Here is a 21149-nt window from a genome sequence, read left to right as displayed (position 1 = left end):
TTCTTGTTGGTTGACTGGGGATAAAATGTGCCATGGATTTTTCTGTGACAGCTTGATTTGAAAGCATCCTTATTTTCTCACTTAGCTAGGACTACAGCTATAAGCCACCAATAGAGAGAGTTTTAAATTCTAAGAATTGACAAACTTTAATTTTTATATGTTATTACCCAAACTGCAATTTTTCTTTGGGCTAATGAATAGTTAATGGTGTCACGATTGCCTAAATGATTGAATATCATGTTTCTGTTGTGATTTTCTGTTTCTAATTTTTAACTTTCTTTTCCATGATTGGATTTTTTCTCTCTGGTATTTAATTTAGAATTGTTTTCCATGATGTGATTCATCCTCCGTGAGATGTATACTTAGCAAATGTTTTACCTGTTCATTTGCCTGTCTCACCATTGCTTTCATTGTGCTGAAGCTTTTCAATTGGATGCAAGCACAGTATCGTTACATTTCCAGTGTTTGGAGTGGAGTTACGGCCTTGTCAATGAGATAAAGGATTCTGTCATTTAATCAAACCCAGAGAATAATTATTCCTATTGTTTTATGAGCTATTGACTTGTATTTATATTTCCCTCATTTTCAGTTACTTGCAAAAATCAAGTCTTTATAAAGAACCACTTTGTGATTAAAAATATAAGATCCAGATTGAATTTTTCACACATGAATGCCCAGTTTCACAATGCAGTTGTGTAAGTAAGATGAAGAAAACATTTCTTTTCCAACAATGTCACTCCTTCCTTTGCAATATTTCCCTCCCATCTGCACCCTCCAGGTCTATAGTTTATTTTCAACATAGTGTCTAGTGAGTAGCAGTGCTGCATTTGTTCATCCTTTATTCCACCTTTTCTGTGACTCCTTGCTCACAAAAACAGCAGCAAAGAAAAAACACCCTCTTGTTCCCATTTCCTGGAGTTGTTTTAACAAATATTATTTTATATGCTCAGATGGATATTGAAATTACACCTTTGTTTTCCTCTCCTGAGTATACTCTTCTTTGTTCTCACTGAGGGGAATGCCTAAAGACCTGCATAATTTATCATGTTCAAAAATTTTTGGGCCCTTTTTTTTTTTTGCTTGGTCATGGAGTCTGAACTTTGGGCCTGGGCACTGTCCCTCAGCTCTTCAGCTCAAGGCTAGCATTCTATCACTTGAACCACAGTGCCACAACCAGCTTTTTCTGACTATGTTGTGCATAGGCAGAATCGAGCCCAACCTCATGCATGCAAAGCACCTTCCCAGCCCCTGTTTTTTGTTTTTTGTGTTTTTTTTTACCATTTGATTTGCTTATTTGTAGATTTATAGGTACATTTTATATTCAGATCATAGGTGTGTTCTATATTCAGAGAAACCATATAACCTATGATTGATTGATGGCCATCGATGGTGAACTGACTTTCTGGGAATCAAACTTTCCTTTGGACTGAGGGATTTATTCATTCAGGCATTCTAATTCTTATTTGTAGAGTTTGCATTCCCAGTCATTATTGACAGATTACTTGCCAACATTGCCTTTATGTACCTATTTCTCCTGGTTTATTGTAACTTCTCCTTTCTTTCATCTCCTTTAGAGTCTTTGGTGTTTATTAAGTGAGTTCAGTAGTAGTGAATTTTGACTTTAAGATTATGAGTTTTCATTTGTCTGCTACAGATTTAGAGGTACTTATGGGGCTTAAAATAGGTGACAAGAAGCTAGTTTTGAATGATGACAACTACCTGTGATAATGATGATAAAAGAAAAAGAAAACATAAACACAAAAAGAGTAGAGGGCTCTGATCATATTCATAAGTGAATGTAGAGATATGTTATAATGAAATCATTTTTTCACCTTTAATGAAACTTTTAGTTTAATACTTTAAGGTAAGATGGGGAACAAGTTTGACAAGACAAGTACTTACTATCTTACTAATGTAACTGTACTCCCTCTGTACATCACATTGTCAAAAATATCAAAATCAAATATTTTGAGATAAACTATTAAAGTCATACAAAGATAAATGGCAACTATATTGTATTCCTCCAATAATTTGTATTTCATATTTTTATTTGTATTTCCTATCACTGAATATTTAATTTTACATTTTCTATGGCAATTACTAGATATGTTAATAATTTTTCTTAATAAAAATTATATGTAAGATTTGTCTACAATATTTACAATGTTAGAGTTTCTCAGCTCACTTGTATAGTCAGTCTCACCAATAAGTTTTTTTTTAATTTTTATTTATTTTTTTATTGTGAAAATACTGTACAGAGGGGTTACAATTACATGGGCAAGATAATGAGTACATTTCTTATCAAGCATTGTAGCCTACTCCTTTGTTTCCCCTTCCCATCCCTTCCCATCCTCTTCCCCCTCCCAAACCCAATCCTCCCCCCGCCACCAAAGATGTAAAGTTCATTTTCGACATGACAACTTGCACTTCTCATTGTTGCAATGGGTCAAACTGCATCCTTATTTAAACGACTTGTTTTTCCCCTTCCCCTCTACAAATTATACTACCATCAAATACAGTGAAAGCAGGGGTTATACTGAGGGGGAGGGACAAAGCAACAAAGGAATAATCTTATAAATGTGTTAGAAACAAATGCATGAAAGAAAAAAACATTTGAATAAAAATCATAGGGTTCATTTTCCTAACATCACCTTATCTGACCTTTTCTGCTTGACTCAGACATATACTAGTTATTGCAAATAAGGGAAACCATGGGACCCATGTTTCTTTGGGCTTGGCTTACTTCACTTAATATAATTATTTCCAAGCCTTTCCATTTCCTAACAAATGGGGCAATGGTCATTCCTTCTGATGGAGGCATAGAATTCCATTGTGTATATATACCACATTTTCTTGATCCATTCATCTACTGAGGGGCATCTGGATTGGTTCCATATCTTAGCTATGGTACATAATGCTGCAATAAATATTTTTGTTCTGGTAGCTTTAGCACAGTCTTGTTTAGCAAATTAAAATCAAAACAACTATGAGATTCTATCTCACCCTGGTACAACTGGCCAACATTTGTGAAATTAAATAGCAAATGTTGGTTGGAATATAGGGAAAAAAGAAATGTACTGCACTGTTGTTGTGATCATAAATACAACCATTCTAAAAAGCAGCCTGGAGATTCCTCATAACACTAATCATAGCCTTTCACAAAAACCCAGTGATACCAATCCTAGGGATCTATATCCTGAACATCATGAGCCAGGATATGATAAGGACACCTACACATCGATGTTCATCATCGCAGTATTCAAAATAGGCAAGATAGGGAAACATCCCAGATACCCTGCAATAGATGAGTGGATCCAAAGCAATGTGATACTTAGATATAGTGGAATTTTACACAGCCATTAGGTAGAGTAAAATAATGTCAATTTGTAGGGAATTGGATGGAACTAGAACAGATCATGTTAAGTGTGGTTGCCAAGCTAAGAAAAACACATGGTTCATGTTCTCTCTGATATTTGTAAGCTAGATGTAAAATGCACTGGAATGTGACAAATTATACAGGATTCTAAATACTCTCATACAATGAGAACAAAAGAGGAAACTTCTAGGAGAGAATCACCAAGGCACAATGCCTAAGTGCCTTTTCCTAATTATTTAAAATAATATAGATACTGATACAAACTTCAAGATATGGAAACACATGCCATATTTTGTTTTAGTTCTTAGTTTGTGATAATTCTGTCTTCTTTCCCATATGTATGGTGTGCTCATGTGATTATCTTCCAGAGGGAGGAGGAGAGAGCAAAGATTTTGAGAGAAAAAGAGTGACAAAGTATAGTAGAGGAGCTCACAGGACACTGATGAAGCTGAACTGCACAATTTGTGATTGGAGATAAGAGGGAGGGTCTGAGAGAGATTGAGGGAACAGAGCACACTATATAAAAGAAAATGCACCCATCACCTAACTCATGTAATTGGAAACCCTTTGCACATCAACCGTGTAATAAGAAAAAAGATAAAAAATTAAGAATCACTATAGCATTCACATAATACAGAGTTCTATAACCTTATCTTTGCCAAGATAAGCAAAAGCATTGGAAAGAAGGCAGTTTCAAAGTTTTGTTCCAGAAATGGAGTCTAAAAATTAGATATCTAGGAAAGGAACAATGAAGCATCATCCTACTTCCACCTCCTGTTCGTTACTATCAGCCAAAATGGATGAAATGCTCCTATTTGAGACCTAGAATTTTGAAACTACTGGAGGAAACCTCAAGGGAAAAGCTCAATATTGGAATCGTGAAGGAATTATCTTGAGAAAAACCTCAAAATCACAGGAAATGAGAATAGAAACAGGCAATTACCCCCAAATCAAAATCTACTCTCCTAAAGAAACACTGAACAATGTGCAGAGAAAAATGTACAGAATGCGAAAGAACATTTTCAATATATGAAGTTGATATCCAAATTACATAAATAGAGCTTCAAGAACTCAAGGAAAAAACTTTAAAAATAGCTTACTCTGGGCTGGGAAGGCAGCTCAGTGTTAGAGTGCTTGCTTTGCATGCATGAGGCCCTGGGTTCGATTCCTCAGCACCACATAAACAGAAAAAGCTGGAAGTGGTGCTTGGCTCAAGTGGTAGAGTGGTAGCCTAGAGCTGAAAAGCTGAGGGAGAGCACGCAGGCCCAGAATAAAGGCCCCAGGACCGACAAAATAAAATAGCTTACTCTGTCAATATGTGATAAATCTATGCACAGTTTCCAAGAGGTTTAAATGGCCAAATTGATGGGAAATATGTTCAACTTCAAATATTAATGAAATGCAAATCAAACCACATAGAGTTTTCATCTCAACAAGAGAGGATAAAATGAAGAAAAAAGTGTAAGAAGGGCTGGCATAAGACACAAAGTGATGGTGAGTGGAAGAAAGAAATTCTTTGCCTTGTTGTAGTAGGAAAGTGAACTGACAGTTTCAGAGTAAAAAATTTATAATGATTTCTGAGATTCTCAAACATAATTATTCCTCAATCATTGTCTTTCCTCAAACACTTAAACATAGCTGGTCATCAGAGGCTCACACCTGCAATCCCAGCTATTATGGAGGCTGAGATGTAAGGATGGAAGTTTAAAGCCAGCCCTGCCAGGAAAGTGAAAAGATTTTTATCTGCAAGAAACCACCAGAAAACCAGAAGAGGAACTGCACTGGCAGTTGGTAGGGCACAATCTGTGAGAATAAGAGATCAGACCCTGAGTGGAAAGCCCACAAAGATAAACAGAAAAATAATTCTACATAGATTTACCCTATGATCCACCAATTCCACTCCTGGGCATGTACCCAATAGATTACAAACATGAATACATTAAATCTATCAGCACAACTATGTTTATTGAAGTACTATTCACAATAGCCAAGTTATATATTCCACTCAGATGCAGTTCAATGCAAGTATGGATCATGAAAATGTGTTCTATATACACAATGGGAATTTCATTCATCATCATTAGAATGGATGATATACCATTTGTAATGAAATGGAAAGACATGATAAAATTATATTAAGTGAAGTCAGTCAAGTGCAGAGAAATAAAGTATACATGGAAGGTAGAATTAGCTTATAAAATAAGTGTGTTGGATAGTATGCAAGTGTATTCAAATGTATTAACTGAAATAATGTTGATATAAGGAAGAACTCACATACTGTAATTCCTTATAATGACAAAGTCAAAGTTTTGCAAAATAAAATACCAGGAAGCAAGTACTTAAAAGTTGTAGGGTTAAGTCAGGGGAAAGTGTTGGACAAATGAAGAGAAAGTGAGAATGTAGACATATATCCAATGTGGATTCCACAAAATGAAGATGAAGGAAGAGGGGGGTAAGAGAGGGATGAGTTAATACTGCTTTGTTCAAAGGCAACTCCATTGTATAGTGACTTCAAGATAAGTTAAAATTTAAAAAAGTAAAAAACAGAAGAATTTAAAGACATTTTAATGTATTTTGATGTTCCATATATATATATATATAAGATCTCAATACTGCTTTGTTCAAAGGCAACTCCATTGTATAGTGACTTCAAGATAAGTTAAAATTTAAAAAAGTAAAAAACAGAAGAATTTAAAGACATTTTAATGTATTTTGATGTTCCATATATATAAGATCTCTTTTTAGATACATTCCAAATACCCCCTTTTCCTTAATATAATTTCTACAAGTTTCATGATCCTATTTTCAAAAATGTATATCAATACTTTGATTGTGGTGAAGATATTAGCAATCTCCATTAACCCATTGCCTCCAACTGAAGGCATGACGTGTGTTTTGTTCCCACCATTCATTTTTGTTGATTTTTTTGTTATTCTCATCCAAGAAAAGGGGAGTTCTGTCATCCTATATTATCTTCTCTGGTTCTTTCTTCTATACACTTTGGTTTTCAAGACTGGCAAAGGAATTCAGTGTATTAGCTAAAGTTTCCAGTACTTGTCTGTGGAGGCTGTGGCAGATGGCATATTACATGGACCTCTGATTCATCAGTGAGTTTATCTTGAGGTAAAGTCTTCTGTTAGAATCTTTCGGCTGTTTAAACTATAGGGTATCATTTGCAAAGATGTGATATTTGGGTCCATATCTATGTGTGGTGTTGGGGGGGGCAGTATGCACACAGACACACATAAACATATGTGTACATATGTGCCAGTCCTGGGGCTAGAACTTAGGGACCAGACACTGTCCTTGGGTTTTTGTGCTCAGGGACAATGCTCTCCAGGTGAGCCACAGCACTGTTTCAGACTATTTTTGGTAGTTAATTGAAGTTAACCCACTCAAAGATATTACCCCCTGGGATGTTATCGAACCACAATTCTCACATCCCAGCTTCCTGAGTATCTACAGTTACAGATAGAAGCCTGTTTTTTTTTCATCAGTCAAGACAATCATGCGGTTTTGAACGATTGCATTTCTGTACTAAATTATATGTACGGTTGGTTTCTGCAACATCATTGCATCCTCAGTTAACATTAAATGGGGGGGCATTTGTGGGGTCTACTACACATGGAATACTTATTGAAAGTGGTTTTTATCGACCACCGATATTCTGTGGCTGTCATCAACATTGTGTGTGAATAGGATGATGCCCTCATAACTTTAGTTGACATCTCACAGGCATAGATTTTTTCTGGACATTTCACCATGCACAGCACATTGCATACTCTGAGGAAATCCAGTTGCATCATCCCAGATGGCTTGCAGGCAAATAGTGTCTTGACACAGATGTTGGACAAAACTAAACTTCAAAGATAACTCAATCTCTGGGGTCTCACTATCTATGAGCTTGAAGGAAATCATAGCATCTGGAGTGAAGAAGGCTAACCTGTAAACATGCTTCCAGCTCATGTTTTTCTCCTGGATGAAGGCCACAGGTGAAGAGCTGCAGGGAATAATTTTACAAATTACTTCAGGGGATGCACAAGAATCTTTGATGGACAGTGAGCTATAATGTAGATCTCTGTCCAAAAAAGACACATAGGAACAAATAAAATGATTTATGAAGATATGTATCTAAAACTTTGGGTCTCACTTCCAGCCAGAATTTTTGCTTGGCAGAGGACTCAGGGATGTTCCTTATGACTATCACCCTCCTTCTTCTCCAGCTTCCCCTCCTTGTTAGGTCCTTGGCTGGCACTAGCTGCTTTTCCACAATAAAGCAACGAGCACACATGGATGGAGATGTGATGATCGCTGGGTTTTTCCCTCTCTACATTTTGCAATTTAATCGTGGTAACAGTGAAGATTCCAGACAAGGTGACCTTACACCGTAAGTAACTCATCATTTTATCTGAAGATGTACAATGGTTGAGAGAACTCTGGGTGCACACATTAATGTTCTCCATTCACACTGCTCTTCATCCCTATTGTTCTAGGAATAGCTTAGTTTCACTGTTTTGTTTAACATGTACTGATGTTCTGCCTGCTACTAGGAGAGGATTCTCTTTCATTCCATACAACTTCTTCTTTCCAGGTCTATATATTCTTCACTTTATTACTTAAGCATCCCTGTTTATCCTTCATTTCAGCTGTGATTGCATAAAGTGAAGTGATGTTATCACACTCAACTGGAGTCACTGGCATGACTTCTTTACTGAAAGGCTGAGCCTATATTTCCCCCTCCCATGCTAGTACTATGAGAACTTTGCTTTAGTAACACCTATATTTTGAGAACATTGATAAAATTTCGTATTGTAAGTTGGATGCTCATGACTATGATCCTAACTACTCATGGCACTGATATCTGAATATCAAGATTTGAAGCCAGGCCAGGCAGCAAAATCTGTGAGACTTTTATCTCCAATTAACCAGCCAAAAGCTGGAAGTGAAGCTGTGGATTGTCAGAGTGTAAACCTGGAGCGAAAAATCTCAAAGACATTGTCCAGGCACTAATTTCATACCACAGGATTTCCATAAACACAAACACACATACACATTCTTACTATAGACAAGTAGTTTCTCTTCCAAAATAAGCCTTGTATCATTATTATATGTCAGCTAGGCTCCACAAACCACGCATTAACCAGGCAGCTCAGCATTATCAAAGAATCCTTGAGGGTTAGTTTTAACTGCCCAGAATGAGATATGCTTTACTTGTGCACATGCATAATCAGGAATTTGGTCTCTAACACTCAGTATCACTAGAAATAGCTATACCAAAAAATAGTAAGAAAAGAAGAATGACTGTAAAGAACTTCTAGAAATTTTAGCAAGCTGATTTCTATTCAAGACAAATGTCATTGTCTCTGTCATGGGCACTCCTTTTCAAGAACTGGTGTGACAGGTATAGCCTGAGAGAGCTGCCCACATTTGAGAGCAGAGATCACAAGATAGGAATTACTCTCTTCTATGCTATAGATGGTATAAGTTCTTACTTTATATGTCACTGGTATGTTTATCTTACTTTTGTGCTACTCCTGGCAGCTCAGATTCTTGGCATCATCCCTGAACAGTTTTGCTTAAAGGTAGTGCTCTATCACTTAAGCCACAGATTCACATCTGGCATTTTGGGTAGTTAAATTCCTGCCCAAGCTGGCTTCAATACACTATCCTCAGATCTCAGTCTCCTAAATAGTTAAGACTACACTCATGAGCCACTAGTGCTTAGTTTAGCTCATCATTTTTATTCCCCACTCTTTACTCATGTTCAGCTGATGTTCATTCTCTTAATACCAAAAACTATATTTGAGTACTTTTGTGAGCATGCTAATATAGTCCAATTAGGTATTATGGTTCAGCCAGTGGAGTTTTCTTAGCTACCCACATATATGAAGTAAAGTGTGGTCAGATTCAGTAACATTTTATGCATGGTATTGATTACAGACAGCAAGATTTATCCAATAAGTCTTTCTTGTACATAAATAGAGCCTTGCAATTAGACATAAGTAGTGAGAGATGTGCTTCAAATCTGTGCCCTATGACGTTAAGGTGATATTTACTAATTTGGATATAATATGTTGCTTGTCCCAAATAACTGGTTCCAGTTGTGTTTCCACACTTCATGTCATATACTTTGATGTCATTCACCCACTCTTTTTTATATCTTGTCTGACATCCTTCTTTCTCTCCCATATCTCTAATTTCTTTCGGAGGTAATTAGGAACAAGGCACTAGTGATTGGCTTGCTTTGTACTCTTGCTTGGTTTTTGCCCTCACAGCTGATACTCTACCACTTGAGCTAGCCCTCCACTTCTAGCTTTTTCTTAGTTGACTGGAGAGAAAGAGTGTCTGCCCCACCTTGCTTTGATTAGTATCCTTGTTTCTCTGCTTTTCTGCAGGCATAAGCCAACAGTAGAAGCAGTTTTAATTTCTTCAGGAATCTCCAATTTGTAACTGTTATATATTATCAATGAACATGCAAATTTTGTCAGGGTTGATGTGTAACTGAGGAGTTGCTCAAATGGTGGAATACTTCTTTCACTATTGATTTTTTATTTGTACTTTTTAATTTCTTAAGGGTCTGTTCTTTGTTTGGATTTTGTTCCTATTGATATTTAAGTTTTTGAGTCAGTTGACACTTGCTATTAATCTTCTGTGAGGTGAATAAGAGCAACATTTTTAACTATTCATTTCTCTGTCCTACAGATTTTTTCTTTGTTCTGAAGATTTTCAACTGGAAACAACCACAGCTATTTTACATTTTCAGTACTCAGAGTGGAATTTAGGGCCTTGCAAATGAGACAAAGGATTCTATCAGTTAGTGAAATTAGAGTTTAATCCTTGCTGTTCTTTTATTGCTATTTGAGTTCTTTTTTAGATACTTCAGTATGTATGTTTAACTGCATTTTTCTCTATTACTTGCAAAGTTCCAGTCTCTCTTATGAACTAATTAATTTTGAGTTAAAAATATGCAGGGTCTAGTTTCAGTGTTTCACTGAATACTTATTTCACAATGCCTTTTGCTAAGGATGCCATGTTTAGGCTATATATTATTTGGCAACTTCTCCAAGAATCAGATACTGTTGTTGTTTACAATTACTTCTTTGTCTTATGTTTCTTTGATCTATGTGTCTGTTTTTATCAGAATTTTTTGGTGATTCTGTCATGGCAGTAGAAGTGTAAAATAGGTATAAGGTTATTCAGAATTACTCTTGTGTCTGAAGATAGCTCCGGATAATTGAGGATTTCCTTTTTCATGAAATTTCATTTTGCCACTTCTGTTTTTGTGAAGAAAGTGATAGGAATTTTGATAGAAAGTGAACTGAAACTGTAGATGCCTTTTCAATCATGTAGCTATTTTCACCATACTGATTCTGGCATGGAGTTATGTGCAGACATGTGTATTTTTCCCCCTAGATGGTTCACGATTTCTAGTTCAGTCTTATCACTCTGTTGTTTTTGTAGAATCTACTCTTTCTTTATTGATTATTGCTATTGTGTTTTTATACTCTAATTCTTTTTCTCCTACTTAATTCTTTCCTTCCTTCCACTAAGTTTGAGTTTCTTTTTTTAGTTCCTGTAGATGCAGCATAGGTTCCTTAGTAAAATATCTGTACTCATGATTTCACAAAGGTTGTTACAGCTTCATTTTATTTCTCCTCTATATCTATAGAATTCCCAATACTGTTTTGATTTTTATTTATTTAAATGATCAGTTTATTTCTTGAAATTTTCCTTGCAAAGCAGCTTATTAATCATGCATTAACCACTTAACTTGAATGCTTTTGATTACATTAAATTATTTATTTATGGTTGAAAAATAACTCACTTCATTTTCATGTTGTGTGCATATTTTCCATGTTAATTTCTAGTCTAATTACAGTGTTATCTGTTTGAGTGCGTGATATACTTTCAGAATTTTAAAAATCTGCTTTCTTTTATTTCCTATCCCATAATCTCTTCTGGAGAATGGTCAGTATGTTGATGAAAAATGACTTATTTAGACATCGGGGACAATGTTCTGTAGATGTGCATGAAGCTCATCAAATCAAGGATAAAATTTAATTCTTATAACTCACTGTTGATTTTGTCTGTATGATCTTTAGAAAATCCTCAGCCATTATTGTATTAGTACTATCTCAAAATTGGCTTAAAGAGAGTTAAGTGTTTAGATATTCGCAATGGTTATGACATCTTGTTGATTTGATCCCATCATCACTGCATTAGAAATTTATCACATTTGGTTGTTTTGATTAAAACTATTTCGTGTGATACATTGTGGATACTTTTGTGTTCCTTTGGCTTTCATTTCCATGGACTGCCTTATTCCACTCATTGTTTTCCATTCCATATGTTGTTTATTGCTTTTATAAAAATGATTTACAGAGGGGTTATAGTTTCATAAGTAAGATGAAGAATATGTTTCTTATTTTGGGGGAGTTCTGGTTATGGGGCCTGAACCCTGGGCCTGGGCACTGTCCCTCAGCTCTTCAGCTCAAGGCTAACACTCTACCACCTGAGACACAGTGCCACTTCTGGCTTTTTTTCTGCTTATGTGGTGCTGAGGAATCGAACCCAGGGCCTCATGCATGCAAGGCAAGCACTCTACCACTGAACCATCTTCCCAGCACCAAAGAATATATTTCTTCACTATTTTCCCTCCCATCTGCACCTACCTGTTCTACAGTTTATATTCCACACAATTAACTTTCGTCCAACCATTTCTTTTGTTTACCCATTATTCCACCATTTCTGTGGCTTCATGCCCACCCTAAGACACATGAGTGAACAAGGAAATGGTAAACCAAAACAGCAATATACAATTAAAACCTGTTCTCTGTTTCCTGCAGTGGATTTAGACAAATCTTGTTTTATATCATCAGTTGCACATAGGTATTGCACCTTGCCTTCATATTCCTTTTCTGAGATTATTCTCTTTTGTTCTCACTGTGAGGAATGCCTAGAGACTGTGTAACTTATCATGTCCAAATGGTTTGTCTTTCACCATTGATTTTATTTACTTGTAGATTTTATAGGTACATTATACCACTGCACTCAGAGAACCATGTAACTTATGTTTCTCTGGGTCTGGCTTACATTCCTTTCTTACAGTCATTGAGGGCCATTGATAGTGAATTGAGTTTCTTGGAATCCATCTATCATTGGACTGAAGGTTTCATTTATTCAGCCATTCTAACTCTTATTGGTAGAGTTTCCTACATTTCCATACCCAGTCATTATTGACAAACCACTTCTCACTACTGCCATTAGGTAAGTACTCCAGGTTAATTGAAGCTTCTTCTACCCTTTCTCTCCTTTTAGACTTCAGTCAGTGTTTAGTGAGTTCAATAGTAGTGTGTTTTGACTTTTGAATTACAAGTTTTCATTTGTCTGTTATACATTCTGTGGTACTTAGGGAGATTAATATAGGTTAAACAAACTATTTTGGACTGAAGACAATTATCCATGATGATGAGAATGAAAGAAGTGGAAATACACAGACAAGTAGTGGAGGGTAATGATCAAATCCGTAAGTGAATTACAGAAATGCTCTAATGAAGCTTTTTTATTTAAATGTTTGTGAAAATTTTTCATTTACTATATTAAGATTAAAATATTCAAGAAATACAAATCAAAATTGTCACTGCTTTGTATTCTTTCTATCATTTGAAATATTGAATATCTGTGTATTATAGTAATAACTAGATATATTAAAACTTTTCCCTCTTCATAAAACTTACATGCATGATTTCTCTAGTATATTTACAATGTTAGAACATTTTCAGCTCAAATGTAGCATCACACTTACTAGTAAATTCCATACATTTTTCTAAATTTTATTTTCTTTAGGTAGTTGTACAAAAGAGTTGCCATTTAACGGAGCCTCTTTATACTGTGCGCCTTGATCAATGCCACCCCTGCTAACATTTTTTTGTAGGTTGTAGGCATTGAACTCTGGGCCTTGGTGCTTTTCCTGAGCTCTTCAGCTCAGGTGAGTGCTCTACCACCTGAGCCACAGTGCCACTTCCCATTTTCTGGTGGTTTATTGGAGATAAGAGTCTCATGGACTTTCTTGCCCAGGCTGGCTTTGAACCACAATCCTCAGATTCTCAGCCTCCTGAGTAGCTAGGATTACAGGAATGCGCCACCAGTGCCCAGCACTATTAACATTCTTACTCACACCTGCTACCACACAATTTCCTTCACTTTTCATGCTTTTAGATAATGTATAGAATTTTTGCCATCTAACAATTGATGTATACTTTATGTTTATTTATGTGTATACACCACACAAGTATTCCATTACTCCTATTGTGGGTTTTGACTCTTACTTTCTAAAGAACTACATTATTTTTGTTCTTAATCGATTCCATTATATCTCAATTAACCCATGGATAGATGCTTTGGTGCTACCCAGTATTATTCTAGTTCCCACTAATGAGGGAAATCATGCAACCTGGGTCTGGTTTACTTCACTTAACAAAATCTTCTCTAAATATCTCTAAGTGTTTAAAGCCATTCTTTGTAATTGAAGAGCAATTGCATTGTGTAAAGAGACCACAATTTCTTTATCCATTTGTCCATTGAGGGACATCTTGGCTGCTTTCCTATCATGACTATTGTAAAGAAAGCTGCAATAAACATGATTGTGCTAATAGCATTATTGTATCCTTGTTTTGTGCTCTATAGGATAAATGCCCAGAAGAGGAGATCCTGGATTCTAGGGCTGTTCTATGTTTAGTTTTTTTGAAGACCCTCCATACTGCTTTTCAGACTGGTTGAACAAATTCACATTTCCACCAACAATGTAATAGAGTTCCCTTTTGGCCACATCCTTGCCCACATTGGTTATTGTGTTCGTTAAAGTTTGCATTCTAACTAGAGTGAGGTGCAATGGCAGTGTTGTTTTGATTCACATTTCCTTTATGACCAGGGATGAGGAACATTTTTTTCATTTGGCTAATAGCCATTCTTATTTCTTCCTCTGAGAAGCCTCTTTTTTTGTATTTCAATATATTATTTATAGTGACAATACCATACAGAGGGGTTACAATTACATGAGCAAGGTATGAGTACATTTCTTATCAAACATTGTTGCCTCCTCCTTTGTTTCCCCTTACCATCCCTTTCCATCTGCCCCCCCTCAAGTGCCCCCAGTCCCCAAGGCCCGCCCCCTCCCACCCTACCCCTGTATGATCCCGGTTTTCACTGTATTTGATGTTGGTATTATTTGGGAAGGGGAAGGGAAAAAACAAATTGTTTAAACAGGGATACAGGTGGACTCTTGCAATAATGAGATAAGAAGTCTCTCTTAAATTCTTTAGCTCATTTATTACTCAGGTTGCTGTTTCTTTTAGGGATAAGTATACTTTTTGAGTTTTAACTATGTTTTGAGCTCTAAGTATATTTTGGATATGAAGCCTTTCATAATGGATAGCTGGAAAAAAATCTCCCATTCCGTGATTTTTCTATTTATATTGTCTTTCATAATCTTTTCTAATTCTCTTTTATTACTTGGGTTGCTGTTCCATTGATGATTCAATGTTTAGATCTCAAAGTATATATTGGATATAAAGCCTTTCTCTGGGGATAGATGGTAAACAAAACCTCACAATTTATGATTTTTTTTCTATGTAGCTTGTTAACTATGCCCTTTGCCGTCCAGAAACTTTTAAGTTTGATGTTGATCCTTTAATCCGTTCTTTTTTGGTTCTGATTCTGGAATTTTCCTCAGAAAGATTTTATTTGTTCCCAAGAGCCCTACATGTCCCCTACCCTTTCCTATAAAACACTCACAATTTCTGCCCTTACAGTGAAGTCTTTCATCCAGTTTGAATTGATGTTTGTATAAGGTGATGTATGGATATCTAGTTTCAGTTTTCTGCACATGGATGTTCAATTTTTCCAGCATCATTTGTTCAGCCTATAATTTGGGCTCCTTTATCAAATATCTGATGGATACAGGTCTTTGAGTTCATTTCTGGGTCTTCTATTCTGTTCCATTGATTCTCCGGTGTCTATTTTTGCCAGCACTAAGCTTTTTTTCATTACTATGGCTCTATAATAGAGTTTAAACTTTGGTAATGTTATTCTTCCAGCACTGTTCTGACTGCTAAGAATTGCTTTGATATTCATTGTCATTTTTTATTTTCCATAAATTTCTGGATTGCTTTCTCTCTCTCTTTGAATAATTTTGTTGGAATTTGGATGGATATTGCATTGCATTTATAAATTGCTTTGGGCATTATTGTGATTTTTTTCATGCTACCTCTTTCAATCGATGAGTGCAACAGATCTTGTCCATCTGCTTAAGTCGTTTTAGATTTTCTTTTTCAAATTTTTAAAGTTTTCAGTATAGAGGTCCTTCACCTATTGGTTAATTTGAGGAAATTACAAAGCAGGTTGCTTTTTGAATTTCAGCCTTGATCCTCTTGACAGTAACATAAAGAAAGAAAGACAATATTTTGGGGTTGACTTCATACCTGGCTCTTGTGTGAAAGTTCTAGTTCAAATCTACTACCTTTGGGTAGGAGATTTTGGAGTCCATTATGTACTGTACGAGATCATCTGTGAGAAGGGATAGATTTACTTCTTGCTACCCTTTTGGTATCCTGTTTGTATCTTGCATACTGCTCTTCCTAAGAATTCCAATACTATGTTGAAAAGAAATGGAGATAATGGATATCCTTGTCTTGTTCATGATTTTAGAGGAAATGGCTGTAGTTGTTCAACATTGAGCATAATGCTGGTATAGGTTTCTCTTATACAGCCTTTATTAGTGAGGACTGTTCCAAGGATTCCATGCTTCTCCCGAGTGTTTATCACAAATGGATGTTGGATCTTATCAAAGGCTTTTTCTCCCTCGATCGAGATGCTTATGTGCTTCTTGCCCTTGCTTCGGTTGATGTGTTTTAATTCGTTAATTGACTTACCTGTGTTACACCAGCTTTGCATCCCTGGGATAAATGCACTTTGATCTTAGTCTATGAATTTTTCATCAGTTTTTGGATTCCATTTACTAGTATTGATTTGAGAACTGTTGCATCAATGTTCATCAAGGAGGTAAGTCTGAAGTTCTCTTTTCTCGGTGTGATCTTATCAGGTTTGGAAATTACAATATTGCTGGCTTCACAAAATGAGTAATTTCCTTGAAGACTTTGAGAAGTATTGGTGATAATTCTCCTTTAAAGGTCTTTTAGGATTCAGATATAAAGCCATCTGGTCCTGGGCTTCTGGAAAGGAGGTCTCTTATTTTTAATTCAATAACATTGCTTGTGATGGGTCTGTTTATTTATTTTATTTTATTTATTAGTTTTTTTATTTTTAATGTTTCTGTAGAGTTGATATAGAAAAGGGTTACAGTTACCTGAGTTAGGTAATCAGTAATGAGTACAATTCAGTTGAGCCATGTCTCCCTTCCCATCACTGTCTCACTCTTTCTCTTCTGACTACAACCACAAACGGCCAGTTCATTTTCCACATCATGTCTAGTGAGAATCAATGTTGTACTTGTTCATCCTGTTCCTCTCTTTTTGTTGGTCATAGGGCTTGAACACTGGACATGTGTGCTGCCCCTCAGCTCTTCAGCTCAAGGATAGTGCTTGACTACTTGGGCCACAGCACCACTTCTGGTTTTCTCCTGGTTTACTGGAGATAAGAATCTCACAGCCTTTCCTGCCTGGGCTGGCTTTGAACAACAATCCCAAGATATCAGCGTTCTGAGTAAATAGGATTAAAGGCATGAGCCACTCACACCTCTCATCTGTTCCAGCTTTTATGAGCTCTCTCTTACTCTCCCAAATACAAACAAAAAATAAGACAAAAGGTAAAGAGAATAAAAGGCAGACACAATGTCAAGTAAAAATACATTCTATTTCCTTTCCTTACAGTTCACTTCAAGCTGTATTATTTATATAGTCATTTGTACATAGCTATGAGGAATATGTCCATCATTCCTGTGCATATCCTCCTTTGGCCTCTGTATGTTAATGTATAGGGCCCTAAATAATTAATCATCTCCCAGCATGTGCACATTTATTTATCTATTTAAGTGACTTAGTGTGCTTATTTTTAGATTTGTAGACATGTTCTACTCACCAAAAATGAGGAAAAACATGCAGCCTATATTTCTTTTGCTCTGACTTACTTTACTTACTTTAATTTTCTGAAACTTTCTATTTCCTACAAATGGTACAGTATCATTCTTTCTGATGGATGAGTAGAATTCCATTGTGCATGTTTCCCAAATTTTCTTGTTCTTTTTTCCACCAAGGGACATCTAGGTTGATTCCATATCTTGGCTATAAATTCTCCCATAAATATAGTTGTTCTTATGGTGTTAGTTTGACCTGGTTTGTGGTCCATTGGTTAAATGCCCAGGAGTGGAATTGCTGGGTCATAGGGAAGCTCTATACTTAGTCTTTTAAGGAAGGAACCTCCATATTGTTTTCAATAGTGGTTGAACAAGTTTACATTCCCACCAACAGTTTAATAGGGTGGCTTTTGGGCCACATTCCTACCATCATTTGTTATTGTTAGTTTTGCTGATAAAGGCAGTTCTAACTAATGTGAAGTGGAATCTCAATGTTATTTTGATTTACATTCCTTTTTTGGCCAGACATGTTGAACAGTTATTCATGTGTTTATTGGCCATTCTTTTTTTTTCCTGTATGAAGTGTCTCTTTCAATCTTTATCCCATTTATAGATTGGGCTGTTGAGTTTGGGGGACCTTATTTTGGAGGGTTTAATTTTTTATCTCTATGTGTATTCTGGATATAAGACCTTTGTCTAATGTATAGCCAGTTAAGATTTTCTCCCATTCTGTGGGCTTTCTATTTATCTTATTCTCTTTATTCCTTTCTACCAGACACTGTTCTCTTTGGTAAAATCCTATTTATCTAGCCATTCTATGATTTGTTCTGATTCTAAATGTTTGCTTTGAGAATTTGGCCCCATGCTTAAAAGTCGTGCATCTCCCCTACCCTTTCCTGTAACACTTGCACAGTGTCTGGCTTTACATTGAGGTCTTTGATCCATTTAGACATGATTCTGGTGCAAAGGGTTCTATGGGTATCTAGTTTCAGTTATTTTACTATAGACACTGAATAATTCCATAGACATTCATACAAAGGCTAACTTTCTTCCAAGATGTGTTTTGGCACCTTCTTAAATATTAGATGGCTATATGTTTGTGGGCCTATTTCTGTCTTGTCTTCTGTTCCAGGAATGCTGAGACGAATTCTTGTGTCAACACCAAGATTTGTGTATTGCTCTGGGTTTGTAATATAGCTTGAAGATTGCTGTTGATATTTCTCCAACACTGTTCTTCCTGCTAAGGATTTTTCTTATTCTCAATCTTTTATTCCATATGAATATTTGGAATGATTACTCTATTTCTTTGAAGACAGTCATTGTGATTTTGATGGATATTACATTGAATTAGTATATTGCTCTAAGCAGAATTGCCATTTTCCTGACTGTAAGGTCACCCTGGGAATGTGGAACAGACTCCACCTTCCTCTTGGTTGTCTTCCCTCAGTACCTGCCTCACCTAGATAAATGGCACACTTGGAGGCAGTCACCTTCTTCCCTCCCTGAGGTCACATCAGCATCTGGTGTGGTCACACTTTCTTCTGCCCCTAGGCTTGATAAGTCATGGTGAGGGTGTGGTTTGACCCTTTTTGTAAATAAGTTTTTTTTATTGTGAAAATACTGTACAGACAGGTTACAGTTACATGAGCTAGGTAATGAGTAGATTTCTTTTCCAGCATTGTTGCCTCCTCCTTTGTTATTCCCCTACCATCCCTTCCTTCCCACCTCCTCAACTACATCCCCTACTCCCTCTCCACTTCGCCTCTCTCCCTGCCTAAATTTTATCCCTGCTGCTCAGGCTTCCAACTTGACCAGAGGCAGCCTGGAGCTGGAAAATAAACCTTTTCTTTGCCTGAATACCACATGCTGCTCTCTTTCCTCAGCTGTGATTTAATTTATCTAACAATGACATTAATTCTCCCAGACCAAAAGCATGACATATTTTCCCATTTCATTAAGTCTATTTCATTTTCTTTTTCAGAGTCTTAAAGTTTTCATAATATACATGCTTCCCATCTTTGGATGAATCCAAAGCATTTTATTTTTGGGGGGAATAGAATGGCTTTTCTGATATCAGCATCAGTCACCTCATTGTTGACACACAGGAAGGCTACTGACTTTTGTGGGTTGATTTTATGCCCTGCTATTTTGCCAGAGTTTTGAATCAACTCAGTAGTAATCCTGGGGAATCTAAAGGATTCTTTAAATACAGGATCATAACATCTGCAAATATGAAAAATATGAATAGCTTTATTTCTTCTTCTATTTTGATTCCCTTTATGTGCTTCTCCTACCTTTGTGCTCTTGCTAGGAGTTCCAATGTTTCGTTGAAGAAGAGTGGATAGTATGCATCCATATTTTGTTCACAATTTTATAGAGAATGGTTTTTACTTCTGGATCTACGTTTGTCATATACAGCCTTTATTATCTTGAGAAACATTCCCTGGATTCTTATCTTCGGTAGAGCTTATTGTAAAGGGGTGTTGCATTTTGCCAAATGTTTTCTCGGAGCCTTTGACATGATCATGTGGTTCTTTTCCTTGCTTCTGTTGATGTGGTGAATTACATTAATTGGCTTCCATATATGGAACCAAATTTACAACCGTGGAATGGATCCATTTGATCATAATGTATAATTTTGGGGGGGCGGGGCAGGGTTGGGGTCAGTTGTTGAATTCAGTTGGCCAGAATTTTGTTGAGGACTTTTGGTAAATGTTCATCAAAGAGATGAGTCTGTATTTCTCCCCTTTTTGATGGGTTCCTACCTGGTTTTCTGATTAACATGATGCTACTTTATAGAAAGAGTTTGGTAGTGATCTTTCTTTTTTATTTCATTGAAGAATGTGAGGAGTATGGGAATGGGTTCTTCTCTGAAGATCTTATATAATTCAGCTGTGAATTCACTTTATCCTGGGCTTTATTTTAATGGGAGGTTCTTTATTGCCATTTCAATTTCATTACTTACTTGTTTTGGGACTATTTATATGAGTTAAACCTTGTTGTTCAGTTTGGGGATATCAATTTTCTCTAGCGATGCTTCCATTTCTCCTAGGTTCTCAAAATTATTGGTATAAGGGTCTGAGAAGAATCCCCTACTAATACTGTGAATCTTGAATATTTCTCTTGTTATGTTCACAATTTCCCATCTAATTTTGTAAATTTAGGTGTTCACTTCTTTTCTAAGTAGAATTTGCTAAGTGTCAAGTTTGATAATTTTTTCAAAGAACTACTTTTTGTTTAGTTGATCCATTCTATGACATATTTATTCATTAGTTCCTTTTTTCTTTTTTTTTAATTTTATTTTATTGTATTTGAGAACATACTGTACAGAGGGGTTACAATTACATGGGCAGGATAATGCATACATTTCTTACCAAGCATTGCAGCCTCCTCCTTTGTTTACCCTTCACCTCCCTTCCCAGCCTCCCCCCTCCCCCCCCACCCAATCAACCCCCTCCCCCCCCACGCCGACATTGTAAAGCTCGTTTTTGACGTGACATTTTGTGCTTCTCATTGTTGCAACAGGTCCACCTGAATCCTTAAACGACTTGTTTGTCCCCATCTCCTCCACAAGTTATACTGACATCAAATATAGTGAAAGCGGGGGTTACACTGTGGGGGAGGGACATACACAGCAACAAAGAAATAATCTTATAAATGCATTAGAAACACATGTATGAAAGA

General features: G+C 36.3%; 1 protein-coding gene across 1 annotated transcript in view; it reads left to right on the top strand.

The window, feature by feature from the left end:
• Positions 1-7665: 7665 nt before the first annotated feature.
• Positions 7666-21149, top strand: part of LOC122119946 (vomeronasal type-2 receptor 116-like) — a 32522-nt gene continuing 19038 nt past the window's right edge. Inside the window, exon 1 of the mRNA XM_042693994.1 lies at positions 7666-7763. Within this exon, the coding sequence (XP_042549928.1) occupies positions 7666-7763 (98 nt within the window). The remainder of the gene's footprint in view (positions 7764-21149) is intronic.

The sequence above is a fragment of the Dipodomys spectabilis genome, unplaced genomic scaffold, assembly GCF_019054845.1.
Source record: "Dipodomys spectabilis isolate Male_0828 unplaced genomic scaffold, ASM1905484v1 ptg000173l, whole genome shotgun sequence".
NCBI classification, from domain to species: Eukaryota; Metazoa; Chordata; class Mammalia; order Rodentia; family Heteromyidae; genus Dipodomys; species Dipodomys spectabilis.
The sequence above is the reverse complement of the archived record's forward strand: the minus strand, read 5'-3'. Positions and strand labels throughout refer to the sequence as shown.